The sequence below is a fragment of the Dioscorea cayenensis genome, chromosome 2, assembly GCF_009730915.1.
Source record: "Dioscorea cayenensis subsp. rotundata cultivar TDr96_F1 chromosome 2, TDr96_F1_v2_PseudoChromosome.rev07_lg8_w22 25.fasta, whole genome shotgun sequence".
Classification (NCBI taxonomy): Eukaryota; Viridiplantae; Streptophyta; class Magnoliopsida; order Dioscoreales; family Dioscoreaceae; genus Dioscorea; species Dioscorea cayenensis.
This window is the reverse complement of record NC_052472.1, coordinates 8,787,913-8,807,823: the sequence shown is the minus strand read 5'-3', so window position 1 is coordinate 8,807,823 and position 19,911 is coordinate 8,787,913. Positions and strand designations below refer to the sequence as shown.

Here is a 19,911-nt window from a genome sequence, read left to right as displayed (position 1 = left end):
TTACCACAACTGCACAATATTCCAGGGCATAAAACATTTCCGATCACATTAATTCGGTAATCGCATTACATTGATAATATATCATTATTGTGAACCAAACGCTCCCTAAAGACTTGGTTATTTGAAAAACAACATCGACTCTTTGATCATTTTAAAAATGTTACTAGTCTCTCCAATCGGATTCGGATCATTAGCAACCGGATCCAATCCGCTAACGAACCAATCTTGTCCAAAACCTACTTACTTTTACCTTCGTTTGTGCGGGCTTTCTGGGTCGGCGCAGCAAGGAAGGCATACTTCGGTGCTCGTATGGCTTTTATTTTTCGAAAATTTCAGGAGGTTCCCTTTCAATCTATTTCCTTTTTCTTTCTTGTTTTGGTTGTTCTGATCTTTCATTCTTTTCCTATGATCTCTACATGGTTTCTGATTGGGTTTTCTTTCTCGTTTGTACCAAATTTGGTGGTCCTTTTTGTTTTCTTTTTATATTATCAGATGAGGATTTATTTGTTGCTTTTGCTCTGCTTCTAGTTGTTAACTTTGACAATTTTGTGTTCTTTACGAATTTTGTAGTTTGGGGTGCAGTAATTAATGTGCTTTAAACCATTTTCCTGGCATTTTGTTTGCTATTTGTTGGTTGCATGTTAATGTGTTTGATTGTCTTTCTGTGTATTAGAGACACTGAAGATTGATCATTGTTTTTATACTCAGTGATCTGAATTACATTCTTGATTTTTGTGAAGTGTCGTTGATGTCTGCACCTTATTATTGTTTTTATACTCAGTGATCTGAATTACATTCTTGATTAAGGTAGAGAACTTGCTAATGGTTATTGTATTTGGAGTTGGGAATTGCAAGCAATTGACCATAGCTTGAAAGCATAGTTGTTTTTGCATTTCAAGATTTGATTTGGTTATTGACCCGTTATTTAGTGTAGTGAATGATAACTGCAGTATCACATCCTTCAAGGATAATAGTTATAAAGAACACAAAATAATAAGAACTGAGAACGTGTTTTGTTATGACACTGGCATATAGTAGCCACATATGCCATTAACGCAAGTGTACATTGTGTACGCAAGATGACCATGGTGGGTGCTAGACTTGACAGAGAGAGAAATGTATCCTTGGTAAGTGTGTTGGTGATGATGATTGCTACAAGTATTTGAAAGATACTGATCATTGGTTATGCTTTCACACTGGCATTTGGAGTCAATTAGTGAGTTATTGAAAACAATGATCTGTTAGGTTAATATGCCTCGCAGAGAGACTCAACTGGTGTTGAAGTCATTAGTCATTGGCATGAACTAGGTGTAATAGGTGAGATGTTAGCATAAGCAAATCAGAAATAAGTAGTCAAACATGAATATGATGAGTGAGGGATAAAGCTGAATTTAGTACAATTTCCAGCAAGCAAGATAAATGCAAATGATAAAATGTGAGTTACAGCAGAATTTGTGGTTTTGTGAAAATTTGAGGAGGACTGTTTGGAATCAGAGAAAGCCAACAGTTATTGGTAAATAGGAAATTGAGCTTCTTGAGCAACTGAGCATCAAGTTTGATCTCCTGGACCATGCCTATGCTCCAGAATCAGAAGAGAACTGAGCATCTGAACATCATCAATAACTGCATGAGCACATCTTCATATTTTGTATTAAACTATTTTCATTGTGAAAGCTAGTGTCCTGAAAGTTTCGGTGAAAAAGATGCATCAGTTTTAGAAGTCTGACAAATAAATGCTTGTAGTAGGTTCATCCTAAAGGGAAATGGATAAGTTTTCCGGTCTGTTTCTGTTAATTCAGGAATTGTATTGACCCACAAATCACATCACATATGAGTGAAAATTCAAATTTTGATGAGACGGTTTAAAGTAGACAAATAAAGTGTATGCTGGGAAAGTGGTTCATTAGGATATACTGAGCTTAAAGAATAGGATTTTGTTGAAGACAAAAGGTTCTGGCCTTAAAATATTGAAAGATTTGGCAAAGACAATTAGTACATATTCATGTGTCAGGAAACGGATAAATCATGGGATTTGAGAATTTTTTGAGCACGGTTTCCCTGATTTGTGATTTTGAGGTTTTGTTACTTCTTCAAAGATATTGAAAATCATCTGTTCCCTGGAGCCTGTAAGTTTTTAAAGGTTACATTGTTGAAAAGTGTTATGAATTGTGGGCTTCAACTGGCATCATAACGTTATCCTTATTATTGTTTCAGGCTGTTACAACACTTGCAAAGAATCCCAGATTTGCTCGTGATCCAAGACACATCCAATTTGAAGCAGATGTGAACCGCTTATTTCTTTATACTAGGTATTGTCACGTGCTTATTAATACTTAGATGGGTCCTGATTTTTGGCTAGAAATAATTATAATTTATCTTGTTACAATTTAAATTCTCCTTGATGAATGAGAAATGTTGTCTATGGCTTGACAATTAATATGCTGCTTTTTAGCCAACTTGCCGTATGGTCTCTTCCTTGTTTTTTTTAGTTAGAGTGAATATGATATAATTCTATCATGTAAAGAAATTGAGATTCAAAGGGCATTTTTAAATTGCTGTTACTCTGAATCACCACTCGGGTATAAGTTTGTGCCTTTCAGGTTCTTGTCTTTGTGTCCAATACTCTTCCAAAAGCTGGAAAAAATGACAGTCTGTTTTTAACAATAAGTGGCACAACATTTTTTGGGCAATGATAATCCTTATCCATGTAATGGATAGCTTAACAAATTTATTGTTATTCTTTCATTTAAACATTATTGGCTTCTGTTTGTGAATTATGTTTCTTGTTTTTCCTTTTATCCATTTCTCATGATGCCAACTACATGCGCCTCCAATTTTGATGTCATATTTCAGCTTTAACCGGTTGGGAAGAAATGCTGATGACAAGGATGCAGATGAGATTATTGACATGGCAAACAAAGCTTCTGTTGCTGATCAGCAGAGGCAAGTTCAGGACAATATACACTGTCAAATTAGAAATATATGTGATGCAATGGATGACATTCTGCTCCCTGATGGCTTGAGCAAACCCACTGTTCAGGAGTCAACCCCACAGATGCCGAATGCTCAGCGTCCCAGTGGCCTTAGTTTTGCCATTGGGAAAACAGTGGCATCTGCAAACCAATCTGGTGAGCCATTTCTTTGAATCATGTATACTACATATATTATTCATGTTTAAATATCGATCAATAGTCAAATATTGATGATATGCCTTTCCATTTTGCATTCTCAAATGGAAGTGTTTAAACAATATTTCCTTTATCTAGACTTTTAGGACTTTTATCTTTTCTCCAAAAAATTATTCCCTTGCAAACATCTAGAACTTAAACTTGGAACCATCCTCCTTTTGAGAGGTGTGTATCTGCCACCAAAGGCAGAGCTTAATTCCGTGGCATAATAGAAGTTTTAAGAAATATAGTTACTGGGTTAACTGTATTTTGAACACTATTTTCTGCTTATTAATTACATTTTGATAAACTGCCAACTAAATTATTACTGTATATTGAATGAAGCTAACTTGAAATGATCCCATCTAATTGAGTTTGTGTCATAGTTTTTGAGGCTTGGCCCCTACAAGATAACTAGACTTTATCTATAAAAGTCAAGTCTGAACAAGTACCACTTAGATCATTGAAATACTATGTTTGGTTGAGCATTGGGATAATGGGGTTGTGGTTTTGTTGTTTGACATTATTTTGGCTGCCGAAGGAGTTGACCAAATTCCAACTTAACTAATTCTAGTGAAAAGAAATATTTAAGATTAAAATTATATTTTTATAATTAATGATAGCCTTTAATTTATATTAATAATTTTTAAAATCAATTACTGAATGCACTTATTTAAATAAGTGCAGCATGCAAATAAAAAATTGTCAAGTGGTGGTGGAATAACCCTAACTCAGTATTACTCTAGGTACGGGATGTCTAGAGAGAAATTACGTATCCGTAAGGGGATATGTAGCTTTTCTCATATGATACATTGGATATGGTTCGTATCCCATGTCTTCCGCATGATCCGACTTTACCTTGGTTCATTTAAAGAAAGGTATAGTTTGCTTGTGCTTTTCCATTTCTCTCTCCATCTTATTTTTTCTAGTTTTCAATCTCAATCTTTTATTTTGTTTTAATTTACCTTATATTTTTCCCTTTTTTTTGAACTCCATAATTTTTTTATATTTTTCTTATTATTATAAATTATTTCTTATTTTTTAATAATGATTTTCATGGTTTTAAAACTTTATTTATTTTAATTTGAATTGTAATATAATTTAAATCCCTTGCCCTAAGTTTTATTTCTTTAAAAATAAAAAAATACAAAGGTTCATGATGTCTATGTATCTATATATACATACTAATAACTTGTTTACTTAAATGCTCTTTAGAACCCAAAAACAATGTACTTCATGAAGTTCACATTTCTACATATATATATATATATATGTATATATCTCCAGTTTTCATTAAATCCAAGTGTCGGATACTCTCTGATACTTGGATACTTGACACCCGTATGTGGATCTAGTAGCACTGCCCTAACCCTACTTGGGTTGTATGGTTAGAGGTTGTGGAAGAATCTGAGTTATCCAACACACAATTGCAAGCTTGAAAAGATTAGTCTCTGGTTAAAAGACAGTAAGCTTAATGACCTGAAACATGATTCACTTGACTTGGACTGTTTGTAAAGCTTCAAGTTGGAATTTTCTTTGGGTGCAAAGAATATGTATTTCTTTTATACTAATACGTTTGAATCATGCTTGATCGAATCTACTGTAAGCTGTGTGAATTATTTTCAATTTAGTTGATAAAATCAGGGTTGTGGCTTGGTGAGTTCAAACACGAGAGCCACAAATTGCCTCTTTTGTGGTTACCTAACTAACTGAGTGAGTGATAGCTTATCAAGCATAAGTTTCATTTTTGCACATTCCGTATCTTTAACTAGGCAAAGAAATTGGACATCTATACCGAGATTCCTTTTCTCCTGCTTGAACTTTCTTGATCTCTCATTGGAGCAACTAGCCTGAGTCAAGTTCAAATGATGATTTTAATAATTTTCAAAACTCTGTTCCTCAGGATATATACCTATTATCCTAATTTTTAGTGGTTTTCATTGCCCAAAAGGTGCAAATATTTTTCTTTATTCTGCTTCTTGGCTTGCAGTTTGCTATGTTTTGAGAAAACTCCGTAGAACCAAAATAGTTTTTCTTAGCAGTTATTTCTTTATGTGAGACCCTCCTGTCCTATTATTAAAGATCAGTTTTTGTGTTTTGCTGCATAAAAGGCTTTATAATTCCTTGTTTTGGTTTCTTTTGTGTCTCTAACTCTCTATGATGAATCTTTGCCTCTGATGAGTATTTCACTTGATGTAGTAAAATCTCAACCAAATCATTGTTTTTCTAGTATCCTAAAAAGTGATATATCATCAGACTACAGATTTACATCAGCAAAAGTTCCATCCAGAATCAAACAAATTATGTAACCTGAATCATCTTGTAAGCAGTAAGAGGTATTATAGGATCACGCTCCTTTTTTTTTTTTGTTGCCTTATATATAAGTCATTGCAGTCTTCTTGCTTTTTACTTCTATGATTTGCCTGACATGGACATAATATAGTACAATTTCAGAATGGAGAACTGTGACATGAGGACATTTATTTGGATGCTGCATCTCTATGTGCATATATTATACTTGTGTTGTTTGGCAACAAATGAAAATTTAAATTCCATCATAATAATATCTGATGCAAATTGGCTTCATTGGTGTCCTAACATAAAATCTTTAAAATGAGGAAACTCATTTCAAAATGTTCCATTGAAGCAATCTAAAAAGGATGTGAAGTTTATTCTGTTTAGAAACTACTGGGGTATTTAGTACTCTCCTAACTATACATCTTAAATTCAAGATATAGATTATTAGGCTCATTTACAACCAACTATGCACTTGACAAATAGCCCACACTTTAGCTTTTCTTGTTTTATTTTATTAATATTCAAAGAAAAATCTAATTAGACTTGTCAGTGGTCCATGCATGATGTGGTCTTGGGTGTCGGTGTCAATTTATATTAACAGAATTCTCGAATATGCGCAGAAGCACTACCCAAATTATAGCTTAATTCAGGAATTTTACCTAAATTTGAGCCAATGAACCATACTCCACTCAAAAGTGGCTAAATCTTTTTGCCAAAAAGTAGAATACCAATAAAGTAAAATCTGTGTTCAACAATGCAACCCTTGTCTTAACTATGTAATATTTTCAGCTATTAACCTGTCAACCTTAATAGGAAATACCAAATGCAAGGTGAACAATTCTGATAAAAATTATAGAATTGTTTTGGCTTTATTGTGATGAGCAAGCATGGCAGTCACATAATTAACTCCTGAGGATGATCAAGCTTCTGAACCTCTTACTCTGCCAGTGATGGCTACACTAATGCTCAATTCTTAGACAGTCTATTATACATGGCCTGCCTGAGTTACCTAGCTGTGTCTTCTTCACCCTAGAGTTATGCTTGGTTTTTGTTCAGACTTGAGTTAAACTTGAATTCCAGCTCGAAACTTCTGTCAGGTCTAGCTCATTGAAACTTGAGTCTTCTATGCACCTCTCATGACCTCAATGCCACTTTATAATTTATACCTGAAGGTTATGTCTTGACATAATAAGTATTTCCTTCCAAGTTTGTTGATCATTAAACAATCTTACCTACTGTAATTATAACAATAAATATTTTCACATGCAATATGGACTGAGGACGTGGAGTTGATTATGAGACAGTTAAGCTTATTTAGGTGTAAACAAACATAAAATTTAAAGCATGCACCTCTAACTACCAATTGGACTTTGAGGTTGATGTGAAGAATAATACATAGTTTCTTGGGGTAATATTTCTTGGTTCTGGGCCATGGAGTTGCCATTCCGCTTGCCAACATCCGACCGTAATGTCAACTGGATGGGGCTGCAGTCAACAAATTTGAATTTTGAAGACCAAATAGTAGATTGTACATCATTATCACTTGCTGGACTGACCAAAGGTTTGCATAAGTTTGTGGAAATCTGGTCTAACGTAGGCTGCCACAAAAGTGATCGACCTGGAGACCACTGGGAAATCTAGTAACTTATAGTTTGTGTAATAATTAGAGTAAACCAATATGGAATGCCTTCAGCTAAAATTAGAATAAAAATGCCTTTATTTTCCTGTCTTCTGAATGGGTTATCTTCATCTATCTACGAGGGTTTATCTATTTTTTGCTTCAGACTTCTGTATTTTAAGTATGTTAATGAGAATTAGAGTGTTGTTTCTTCTCACCCAGTCCGTCCTGCTTGATGAAAGTGCTTTTTATCTGCAGCAATTTATATATCGCTAAAGCTATCTAATGACAGATTCTTACTGCTTAGGTTGTAAGGTGGCATCATTCAAAATAAAATGGCCCCTGTAGAATATTTAGGTTTACAGCTAAGAGTTTATTTCCAGAACTACCAGTTGTTCAGATTGATGTATTTGGATTGTTGACGGTTAACTTTGACATGTTTTCAAAATCATTGCAAGTTTATAACTGACGTCTGCTGTGCAGCACAGTTACACCTGAAACACAGCCATTGACTAGCTTGGAGTTTTCACAAAATCTGAAGGACCGTATTGGCTATACTCTTGAGATAAAACCTTCTGAAATCCCTCACAAAGAAGCTGGCCAAGGTTTATTTTTGACTGGTGAAACTGATGTGGGTGCTGTTGTGGCATTCTACCCTGGAGTAATCTACTCACCTGCATATTATCAGAATATTCCTGGGTACCCGAGGGTAGATGCTTGCAACTCATATTTGATTACAAGATATGATGGTTTTGTCATCAATGCACAGCCTTGGGGAACTGGCGGTGAATCACGGGAAGTATGGGATGGCTGTTACAAGCAAGTACACCCGCTGCCATCAGAAGACAATAAGCGTTCTTCTGACCGACTATGGAAAATGCTTGCTAAGCCTTCACAAGGTAGCCATCCAGTAATTTCCAGGGAAGTACTTGAGAGGAGGAATCCACTTGCCTTTGGCCATTTTGCCAATCATCCATCTAAAGAAACAGGACCAAATGTGATGGTCTGCCCGTATGACTTCCCTGTGATGGAGAGGCAAATGAGAGTCTACATTCCAAATATTATGTTTGGAAGTGAAGAGAGTGTAGCGATGCGGAGGTTTGGTAGCTTTTGGTTCAAGTCCTGGAGAAGCAGTGACCAAGATGCCGGGGCTCCGGTCATGAAAACACTTGTACTTGTTGCGACAAGAGCATTGCGTGATGAAGAGGTTCTTTTGAATTACAGGTTAAGCAATTCGAAGAGAAGACCATCATGGTATAGTCCAGTTGATGAAGAAGAGGATCGTCGGAGATGGAGCTAGGTTGGAAATAGCTGCAATTACACCAAGAAAAGGTCCGTTTGTGGATCGATTCATTCTTAAGAGAGATTTTTACCGCATAAAATGCTTTTTTGTTTTTGTTTCCTTGACTGAAATAATTGCTATGCACCCTTTGCTTGGACACCTGATTTTATCCATAATCATATACTAGAACTGGATTTTGTATGGGTGAAGTTATTGATGAGTTTTGGGCATGATAAACAAGTTTCAAACATAAATTTCTGCTGTAATTTTCATGGACTTGTTTTTCATCTACAAACATCTTTCTTGGTCCCTTGATCAATACCACTCTAGGGTTTTCTTTTAGCTCTCTACTGGGGTTATTGAGGGACGTAGTGGAATTACCAAGAAAATTTTATTTATTTATTTTGTTTGTTTTCATCTCCTCAAGTTCCCGTGGTGGGCCGAGCTTAGCCCACTGGCCCGGACAACTGAACGCAAGGCTGGGAGCATGCCCTCCCCATGGGCCAGCCCTGGCACTACTCACTAGAGAGTCCCATTGGGCAAGCTGTTGTTTGTGTGAACCCACACTCAACACAGGAAATCTGCCTGTGGCTAGAGAGAGCTCGCCCAACTAGTTACCCTGCCTTAGGCACGGGGAGCCCCATTGGAGATCCCTTAGGTTGGTGCGAGTCCCACATTAGAGAGCTAAATGAGGATTCGTCGGTCCTCGGGTGAACTCACTATTGAAAGAAGAGATTAGAAGGGAGAAGAGTAGGAATGTAATTTCATAAAATACAATTCATTTTAAAAAATAAGAACTTGAATTATGAGATACTTATAACTTATAAGGTATTTGAATTTTTCGAAACCCTTTACGCGTAATATGTAATTTTCACAATACTTATGAGTCCTTTTATCAAAATATTTAAATTTTTAAAAGGTCTAAACTTCTTAAAAATGAATTCAGTAATAATCACTACTTGGTGCAGTGAAATATTATCAGAGCATTCTTAATAGTCTTTTTTTTTTATTGTTCATTGAACGCTCAATGAAAATGATCACCGATTAAAGAAGGTTGGTGGCCCTCAACGCGTTGTGGCCATCAACCGTTTAATGAGTGGATCCCATTTTTTTTTTAATTAAAAAGTGTTGGACCCACTCATTTTAATAATATTTTTGTAAAAATCAGATTTTATTTAACCGGAAGACCCAACGGATAGTTTTTTTAATTATTATTTTAAACCTTTTTACCTCTATATATACACCCACATTCTTAAACAAAACTTACATTCTTCTCCACTTCCTCATTTTTAAATTTTCTACTCTATCCTCCATCTTCCTAAGCTCTAAAATTTTCAAATAATTTTTTAAAATTTTCAATATTTTTCATATTTTTTTTTACCAAATGTGCCTAATTTTCAATTGCCACAAAATTCTCAAAATTATTAAAACACACAAAATTTCTCCCATTTTTATCTAAATATTCAAAATCAACCATGTTTTCCAAATGGCTATACTATGTTTTTGATACAGAGATTTTTTAATCCAAGCATAACAAGTGAATAAAGCAACACAGAAACAAGTGGTTTTTCGATCCCTTCAAGCTACCCTGAATATTAATGTTTTTATGTGTTTTATTAATGACTTTAATTATGTAATATTTTAGTATTTTTTAATTTATATAAGTTGTTTTTTTTTATTTCTTCATCATCTTGATAAATTATTTTTTTATTTTTTCTCATCACAAGTTAATTATTTTTTTAAAATAATATAATAATTTATTATGATTTATACATTTTTAATTATATTTTAAATATTTATTTTGAAATATAATTTCTTAAATATGTTAGTAATTATTTTGTTAATAATTTTTAAAAATTTATTAAATTACTATGTTTTAATGAAATTTATTATTTTAAGTAATTAGAAAGATAAATGAAATGATTGTGGGACCTATTATATAGTATAATTATTATGAGAAATAGTTTAATGGGTTGATTGTGGGTCTCATTTTATAGTATAACTATTATGGGAGTAGTTTAATGAATAAGAGTTTAATGGGTTGATGCGGTGGCATGGCCATCAAACTCTATAATAGTCTAACCACTAAAGATACCTTAAAGATGGTGAATGTAAAGACTCATGGTCAAATCCCTCTCATGTGGTAGAAGTACTGTTCATTCAATGTTCACAAATTCTTTGTGGGAGGATGTCATTTTTCTTCCCTCTAAGGTTGCATGGCAGGAGGATTTATTAATTAGATTTGGTTTCTAAAATATCTTTTGGGTGTGTACATTGTAGGACTCTAATTGACCCATGTAACATCTGGTTGGGTTAATAAATCTCTAGAGTTGTTAATCCACCGTAATTAGTGCATTATCATACCTTCCTATCCCTTGACACCCCCTTGTGGGATGACCCATATTGCCTTTATCAAAAATAAATAAACAAATAAATAAATTTAGAAAAAATTAAAACATTTTTTAATAGCCTTAGTTTCATCGTCTCTAAAAATTTAAAATGGCAAGTTGATAATTAAATCAAAATTTTAATTGAATGTTTTTATTTATTTATTTATTGTGTGAGTAGTTCTTTTTGCGAGACAGCTGAATTTATGGGTTTTCTAGATATGAAACATAATAAATAATAGAGTTCATCAATTAATCTAGAACTCATTATTCAAAATCTTTTAAAGATTTCCGACTCTCCTATAGTACGTTTAAAATTTTCTATTTAATTTTAGATCATTACTTTCAAACTATTTATTTTTAAAATTGAACTGGTACTTGGATAAAACTTGTTCATCTAACTGATGATTTTTGGAGGATTTTGATTTTAAAAAAAATAAATAAATAAGAAAAACTAAAAATGGCTGAAAACCCAAAAAAAAAAAAACGCAGAAAATTTTCAAGCAGCTGAACTCGTTGATTTTTAAAAATAAAGGAAAAAATAAATGGAAAAATCACAAGTATCTATACATCATTGGCAATATTTTGGAGATTTTCTAGTTGATATCCCTTTTGAATGCAGCATTCATGCCTGAAATGGATATTTTCAATAGCAAACCCAAACGTGAGAGTTCTTTTGAAGGAATGAGCATTGAGTAGATGTGAACTGGAAAGCTTGATGTTGTGGTCTCCATAGTTGGACTCATATTTATATGCTGGCCAAAACTGTTAGGTAAGAGATGATTAAATGGGTCAAACTTGGCAGCATATATATTTCATGTTTGATATGAAATTTTATTTTCATTTTTATTTGATTTTATTTTATGTGTCGGCACACATATGTATTAAAAGCTGAACATAGCCACTTGCATTCTTCGATTTCAGGATCTATCTCCCTATGACCAGGGAAAACTGCAGTCTTATTGGTTAGTAGGTTAATAGGCATATTGGTATTTTTCTCTGAGATCAAGATAGTAATAACCTCCTTGATGGAAAGGAAGTTTGTAAAATGATTCATTAGCATCATCAGATTTGCATGCAATTGCTATTTTTTTTGGTGATTTGAAATAACATGAAAATAGTAATATTTTCAGTTTATTTATTTCCTTATTTTAGGTAAAATTAATTATAAAATGGGAATCCAAAAATCTTTTTGTTTTCTTTTCTTTTCCTTCACTTTTCTAGCTCTTTGATAATGCCATAACCACCTTCAGATAAAAATTGTTAAGGAGAGGCATTGGTCGCTAGAGCATTGGTCGTCAAGTACTACCTCGAGTGTGAACACGAAAGTCGTATTCCACAGGGGCAAGAAAGTACTATTACTTGCTATTCACCTATTATCTAACCAAAACGATTAAAACGAAATTTGAGTCTAAACTAAGCTGGCTAAATGATCTAGGATTGTGAATTGGAGGCTAACACAAGAATACTAAGAAATGAAATCAATAGGAGAAGATTGCCAAAGATGAAGATCCCCTTGAGACTACCAATGTGATGAAGATGAAGAGGTAGAGTCGCAATGGTTATTTGGACATAGAGATATCTAAAATAGATTGATCCTAAATACCTTGGTAACTAACTCTAATCCCATACGAGTGTTAAAAAAAAACTTCCTATTCAACTACTCCTATGATTGCACTACTAGCAAGTCTCTAAATAGGATCAAACCTAATCTAGGCTTAAACCTAATGTTAGAGTGGTGGCAATACCAGAATTCTTGGTGTATTGACACAAACAGTCACTTTCAATATTTAATACAAGTGAGCATCCCACATCGCCAAGCACAATTTAAAAATGAACTACGAAGGCCTCCGTATGTAGTTCAAGGCATACATAACAGAATAGATTGAATCACAAATTGAGCAATTGCATTAAATAAATAAAGGGTTTAATATCATAATGTTCACCCTAAGGTTTACCCTAAGGTTTACTGACATCTGGTGGCCTTAGGGGTTTAATTGACATGACAAAAGGAATACAAAGTAAGATCAAAGGGACAATAAAGCAAACAAATCATAAAAACTCCCTCAAGTTTTGAAATCCTCTTGCATTGATAAAGTCCTTCCCTTCTTCTCTGATCAGTCTCAAACGCTATGGCCAGTGCAGCCTTGGACCTATCCAAATGGCCCAACTTAATTCTTAGACATTAGCTTAATCTCTCCCAAGTTCTTATAGAACCTTTGTCATAATGGTCGTAAAGTGTGGCCCAAGGGGTGGCTAGAAGATGACATCCTATTTCCAAACCCTAAACGAGCATATATATATATATATATACTTCCAAAGTCCATGTGGGTGCATACCATCATCATAGAGCCCATATGGGTTATAATGGAGGTCTTTCCGGTGTTATGCAGCCTTCATATGGGCGTATGTTGCTCGTATGATCCCCTAGGTGAGGTCATATGGCTTCTATGCTGGCTATATAATCTCGTATAGCTTTCTGGTGGTTCTAAATAGGTTGTATGCCACTTGTATGGCTCTTATAGGTTCAATGCAAACTATATACCACCAGCATGCTCTTTATTGCTTTAGTGCTAGTATAATATTGCTATAGTACCAGTCTTCTAAGAGCTTGTGTTGATCACATCTTTTTCACCAGGTTGAAGATAATTAAACATGGCACAAACACGGGGGAAATTTGGCCTCATTTTGTAAAAATTTGCACAAAAGATTAGACCAAGTTACGCTATCATTTAACTATTGCCAACACCGCTTCGACATAGGTATACAGACCCCATGTTGGCCTTAGTTTTTTGTCTCCAGTTTGACACCAGTGCACCATAGCTATGAAACCTAAGGAGTTGCTAAGCATGTTGTTCTCAGACATGGCCTTATTACAAGCATGTTAATACCCATAGTGCTCAGGAGTAATGCTATATCTTACTACTAGCTTTCCTGAATTTCTTAACAGAATGGGTTGGTAACTTATGTGGCATCTAACTCCTCCAGACATTCTCTTTCCTAATCAGCATTTTAAAAAATAAAACAAAAAAGGTTGGAACCAAATTAATGCCCTAAATCTCGCCCAACTCTCGTCCCCTCTCACTATCTTGACTCCCCTCACGTCGTCATCGTTCCTCCGGATCACAATGTCACCGTCGCAGTCCCGTCCCGGCTAACGCCTTCACCGTCATCATCGCTGTCACTATCACAGTCCTGTCCAGGCTAACGCCTTCACCGTTGCCATCCCGCCTCGTCTGTAACTGTCGCCGGTCTGAGTGAATGAAGGAAACATCCGATTTGTGGATTTTTTGTTAGTTTGGGAAAGGAGGGACAAGTTAAGGTTTGTTAGTGTTCTTCATGTTCTTTGAGAAGGAGTTTTGATGATTTTGAGTGCCAAGTAAAGGCTTGTTAGTGTTTTTCATTATACTTTCTTTCTCTCAAGAATAATGTGAATAAGTTTCTTGCTTTTGTTTTCATGAAGGAGAGATTAATGAAAGTGTTTTTCATTATGCTTTCTCTCTTTATCTCAAGAATCATGTGAATAAGTTTCTTGTTATTGTTTTCATGAAGGAGAGATTAATGAAAGTGTTTTTCATTATGCTTTCTCTCTTTATCTCAAGAATTATGTGAATAAATTTCTTGTTTTTGTTTTCATGAAGGAGAGATTAATGAAAGTGCTTTTCATTATGCTTTCTCTCTTTATCTCAAGAATTATGTGAATAAGTTTCTTGTTTTTGTTTTCATGAAGGATAGAGTGAAGAGGAGTCATCATGATAATTAACAAAGCTTTAATTTCATTATGTCTTTAGGATTGTCAGTTACCATTGTGACAAGGATATGCAACGAGGGAGTTTGCAAAGCTTGGAGTGAATCCGGGAGATCTTGCTATTATTTCCAAGGAAGAGGTATGCATTTCTTTTCTTATCGTTACCTTTCTCTGATTATTTTGTAGTGGTTGTTTTGATGGATTTAAAGGAATTCTTGTATATTAAAAGACAGTTCATGCATTGAAGTGCTCATATAATGGAAATGAGATGTTTATATATGTTTGCTTGGTTTGAGTGAGGATGAACAAATGCATAGTAGCTATATAGCCTATGAACAAATGCGTAGTCCACATTTATTTATTTCTATAAACTATGTTGTCGAAGAATAAAAGAGTGAAAGTTTGGCTTTGTGTTGGAAGTCTAGGTCGCGGATGTTAGTTCATGTTTGAGTTCCATCTTAATCAATGCACGGTGTAATTGTTTAATTGTTACCTATATATACATAGAGTCTTATATATATATAAGAATGGTGCATGAAGTTCTTGGATTATAACTTTACAAATTGTTACTCTATGTTTCAAAAGTGAGTTATGATTTGCATTGCAATGTTAGATTTACATTTTATAAATGATGGTGCATGAAGTTAATAGATTCTAACTTTTCTTTAGATCTAAGGTTCTTTGTTTCTTTCATTAAATTTTATTCTCTTCTTTAATCGTGAACAATATGGTGGAATTGAAACATGTGTCTTCTGAACCAAGCAAAAATGGGACAGAAGTTAGATCTTCTAGTCTGGAAACATTAAACAAAGAGAGAGAAAAAATATTATAGTCAAAGGATTCACTACATGGAAAAGTTGTTCCAAATGCAGGAATGATACTTAATTCCGAAGAAGAAGTTTACAATCTCTACATTGAGTTTGCTGGGCAAGAAAGTTTTGGCGTTACAAAACGAAGCACAAGATCAGGAGAAGGTGTAAAATTAAAATATTACACACTTTTATGTGCAAGAGGTGGCAAAAGGATATTCACCACCAAAAAATGATTTCAACCCAAGGCTATCCACCAAAATGAATTGTCAAGCCAAGATCAATGTTACAATTGGTAATGATGGATGTTGTACTATATCCCGTGTCAGTTTGGAGCATAAGCATGCACTTAGTCCACATAAATCTTGTTTTCAAAAGTGCAATAAAAAAAATGGATGGATATGTAAAAATGAGGCTTGAATTAAATGATCAAGCTGGTATAGCCTTGAGTAAGAATTTTCATTATTTAGTCGTTGAAAGTGGTGGTTATGAGAACTTAACATACACAGAGAAGGACTACAGAAACTATATTGCAAAAGTAAGGCAGCTTAGGCTTGGAGTTGGGATGTTGAAGCACTTGGGAATTATTTCTCTCGTAAGCACCAAAGAAATTCAAATTTTTTATATGATTGATATAGATGATGAAGATCATTTGAGAAATTTTTTTGGGCAGATGCAAGGTCCAAAGCAACTTACGAGGCTTTTGGTGATGTGGTATCATTTGACACAGCATGCTTAACAAATAAATATGACGTACCTTTTGCTCATTTCGTTGGTGTAAACCATCATGGGCAAACCATAATATTTGGATGTGGTTTGTTATCAAAGGAAGATACATCGACTTATATTTGGCTATTTAAGATATGGTTAGAATGTATGTCCAGTAAGGCTCCAAAGGCAATAATTACAAATCAATGCATTGCAATTCAAGGTGCAATTAAGATTGTTTTTCCGAATTCTCATCACCGGCTTTGTCTCTGGCATATAATGAAGAAGGTTCCTGAGAAGCTTGGAGGATTCAATGAGTACAAGGCAATAAAGAAGATTTTGAAGAGCATTGTTTATGAGGTAGTGGATAGTCAAGAATTTGAAGACATTTGGTTGAAGATGATAAAAGACTACAACATTGAAAAAGATGAATGACTGAATTTTTTATATAAAAATTGGAAACGTTGGGCTCCGGTTTATATCAAAGGAGTTTTTTGGGTAGGAATGTCTACCACTCAAAGAAGTGAAAGCATAAATGTTTTTTTTTTATGGCTATGTTGGCCCTACAACATCATTAAAGAAATTTGTGGAGCAATAAGACAATGTATTGGAAAGTAAGATCGAAAAGAAAAACAAGGTTGATTTTGTTTCTATTAACACATGCTTCCCAATGTTAACAAATTGTTATTTTGAGAGGCAATTACAAGAAGCTTATACAAATAAAAATTTCAAGTTGTTTCAAGAAGAATTAAGAGGAAAGCTATATTGCAATCTTGCACTTGTCAATTCAAATGGGCCAATATCTACATTCTAGGTGACAAACATTTTTAGAGGAAAAGAAGGCAGACTCAGAAAAGGAGTTGTATTCATGGTTAATCATAATGAAATTGAATTTGACACCAAATGCTCATGCAGTTTATTTGAGTTTAAAGGAATTATTTTAAGACATATATGCAAGGTTTTTATCAAGAGGAATGTAAAAGACATTCCATCTCAAAATATTTTACCCCGCTGGAGAAAGATATCAAGCGCAGGCATACATATTTGATGAATTGCTATGATGACACAAAAACCTGTGAGCAGAAAGTACGATACAACAGCTTATGTGTTCATTTTTCTAAAGCTGCTAAAATTGGAATACAATCCATGGGGTGATTTAATTTTTTAATGAAATGTGTTGATGGGGCAATAGAGAAGCTGATGGATAATACAATTACTTAGGAGTGTCATTCAGAGTAACTTGTACCACCGGTTTTGTGGGAAGAAAATCATGAACAACACCAAAAAACCTCTTCAACTACAAAATTTCTAACTTCTTTAAAAGTGTTGAGTAAGGGCCGACCGCCATAAAAAAAGAAAGAAGTGAAAAGTTGAAGAAATCATCACTAGAAGTAAGAGAAAGATAATCATACTTTACATTAAATTTTGTCACCTCTATTATAATTTCTTGGTTCCAACATTAATTTTTATTTTTTTTAGAAAAAAAAGCAAATGGAGATGCACAAACTCCAAATGACACACAAGTTCAACTTTGTACTCAAGAAAGTGTGGTAATGTTTGGTATTTAACATTTATATTTGTTATGGTATTTCACATAATTTTTTAATGCAATACAATTAAAATTTTTCCCCTAAGGTGATTTCGAATACTCTTCCAAACACATTGAATATACATGTTGATAACTTCACGTTGCAAAATGTAGGCATTGATACTTTGTCACGGGTAACTAAAAGGAATCCTACATGATATGTGATTTAGTTGTATAATGCCCTTCTATTATATTTTTTTAGTTTTTTTATTTTTTTATTTTTTGTTTAGATTGTATCACAGAGCGGTTTGGTCTTGTTACTTTTGCTAAAGATGATGTTATTGATCATGTATCACGAACAACTAATGAAATTCTTAGACAGGAGGTACTTCAAAAGATTTTCTATTATTTATTCGAATTGGATTCAATTTTACCAATGATTCATCTTCCAAGTCGATATATTCAATTGCACATGAGGTACTTGACAATGCCCCTTGCGTGTGATCCGCAAGTGCACGGGTTTGTCGAAGTAATAAATCCCAGGTGAGTGGGTATCGTATCCACAGGGAATAGTGAGTAGAAACACAACAATTGTTATCTAAATATGATGAAAATGAATCAATGGTAGTGTGAATAAAATCGTTATGAAAAGAACTAAAAGAAATAAGAAAGAGGGGCATGATAAAGTGAGAGGAAAGGCAATTGACAGAAAGTGGGGCACTCAGACATTGCTCCACCTAGGGTTATTGCTTCAAGTGCAAGACCAACTATTATGTCTCCTAACTGATGCTTAATGAGTCATGGAAATCCTAAAATACACGGTCCCAACCTAAGGTCAACTGTGATTAACTCTACACTATCCCCCGACGGAGAAATCACTCAGTCTCAACATCTCACAGTGTGTATAATTGCAAGAAGCTCTAGGGATTCCAAGTAATAAACCCTATTTCTATACGTAGATATAACCTTTTGGTCCAGGCGAAAGACCCCTAGTCACAATTAAGCCCCAGATACTAAGGATTACTTTAACGCTTCACTCTATTGCTCGTGCAACTAAGCCCTAGCGGAGTTTCTCTCTTAGCACTTCGCTCTATTGTGACCGCAAAGAAGTCAAGGAACATAGAGGTAGGATAAATCACATCGGAGTGGAAAGGGGACGCTCTGCTACCTCTCGACTCATCCTCTCAACCCTCTCCAATCTAGCATTGTCTAACTCTCATGGTGTGTCACTCATCCACAAGGGCTACCAAGATGGACTCTCAACCCTAGTGTCACTCTAAGGGAGAAATCATTCAACAAGCATTCAAGATTGGAACTCAATTAAAGACATCAATTAAGGAAAGCATAATAAAAAGTCAATGAAACAATAACATCCTAGGTTTACAAGTCCAAGCACCCACTAGGGGGTTTAGTTTTCCATGGAGCAAGATACAATCAATAATGAAATCAAAACTAAAACATGTAATCCATAGGAAAACCCCCTCGGTATTCATGTAGATGGCCTTATGGAGTAGCCTCGTCCTCTCCAAAAGTCCCCTTGTCAAGCCTAGGGCACACCTCGCCGGATCGGTTCCAAGAGAAACGCGGTGTCGAAGCCGTAGAACCACTCCAAAAGCCTTGCCAAAGCCTCTCTAAACCCTAGCCGCCGGCCTCCCAAAAGATAGGAGAAAGGATAAAAGATGGATCCCCAAATCGGTACAAGTTGTAGCTTTATAAAGGGCTAGAATCGGGCATCCACACGGGCATGTGAAATTTTGATTGATCACCCGCAAGTATACAGGGTCGCCAAGTAATACCTTGTGCAAAAGCCCAAGGATCGTATTCCACGGGGCTAAGGAGCTCCTATTACTCCTCCATCACTCACTTTCTAACCTTACAACTCAAGCATGGTATACTACTCTAATACAAGAAAGAATGTAAATAAAACATAGTTATAGTAATTCCAAGGCAAGCAAGAAAATCACAAGAGCAATGATGCTAAGAATAGGCCTAGGGATGAGGATTCCCAAGAGGGGTCATCATGATATAAGGATGCATAAAAATAAATGGCAAGGGTGATTTAGACCGATGGACCTCAAAATTAGTTCAACCCCAATGGCTACAGTACTTTGCTACAGTGAATATGCTATAGTACCGCGACCTGGTTTTCTTCTCTTTTTCGCCCAAATCATATCTTCGTGTCTTCCATGGTGTTCCCGTGACCTGCAAAGCAAATAACATATGATTAAGCACAAAACGGGCATCAATTCCAATGAAAATACATGCTAGAGGTAACAAATACATATACTAAAATACGTACATTTATACACTTATCAAATATCCCCACACCTAAGCAATTGCTTGTCCCCAAGCAAACACATCATGGA

The 19,911-nt window shown here is 34.8% G+C and overlaps 1 protein-coding gene across 1 annotated transcript; it reads left to right on the top strand.

The window, feature by feature from the left end:
- The first annotated feature begins 216 nt into the window (after nt 1-216).
- LOC120277044 lies at nt 217-8,572 on the top strand. Its single transcript, XM_039283792.1, has 4 exons — nt 217-339; nt 2,215-2,309; nt 2,854-3,128; nt 7,572-8,572. Exons 1-4 carry the CDS (start codon nt 310-312, stop codon nt 8,381-8,383), a joined length of 1,212 nt encoding a protein of 403 aa, XP_039139726.1. The 5' UTR covers nt 217-309; the 3' UTR covers nt 8,384-8,572.
- Nucleotides 8,573-19,911: the final 11,339 nt, after the last annotated feature.

Bases quoted from the DNA above. Each gene is read 5' to 3' on its own strand.
- LOC120277044 (XM_039283792.1), top strand. From the start codon at position 310: ATGGCTTTTATTTTTCGAAAATTTCAGGAG. The intron at 340-2,214 runs GTTCCCTTTCAA...TTATTGTTTCAG, and splicing joins TTTTTCGAAAATTTCAGGAG to GCTGTTACAACACTTGCAAA. The intron at 2,310-2,853 runs GTATTGTCACGT...GTCATATTTCAG, and splicing joins CGCTTATTTCTTTATACTAG to CTTTAACCGGTTGGGAAGAA.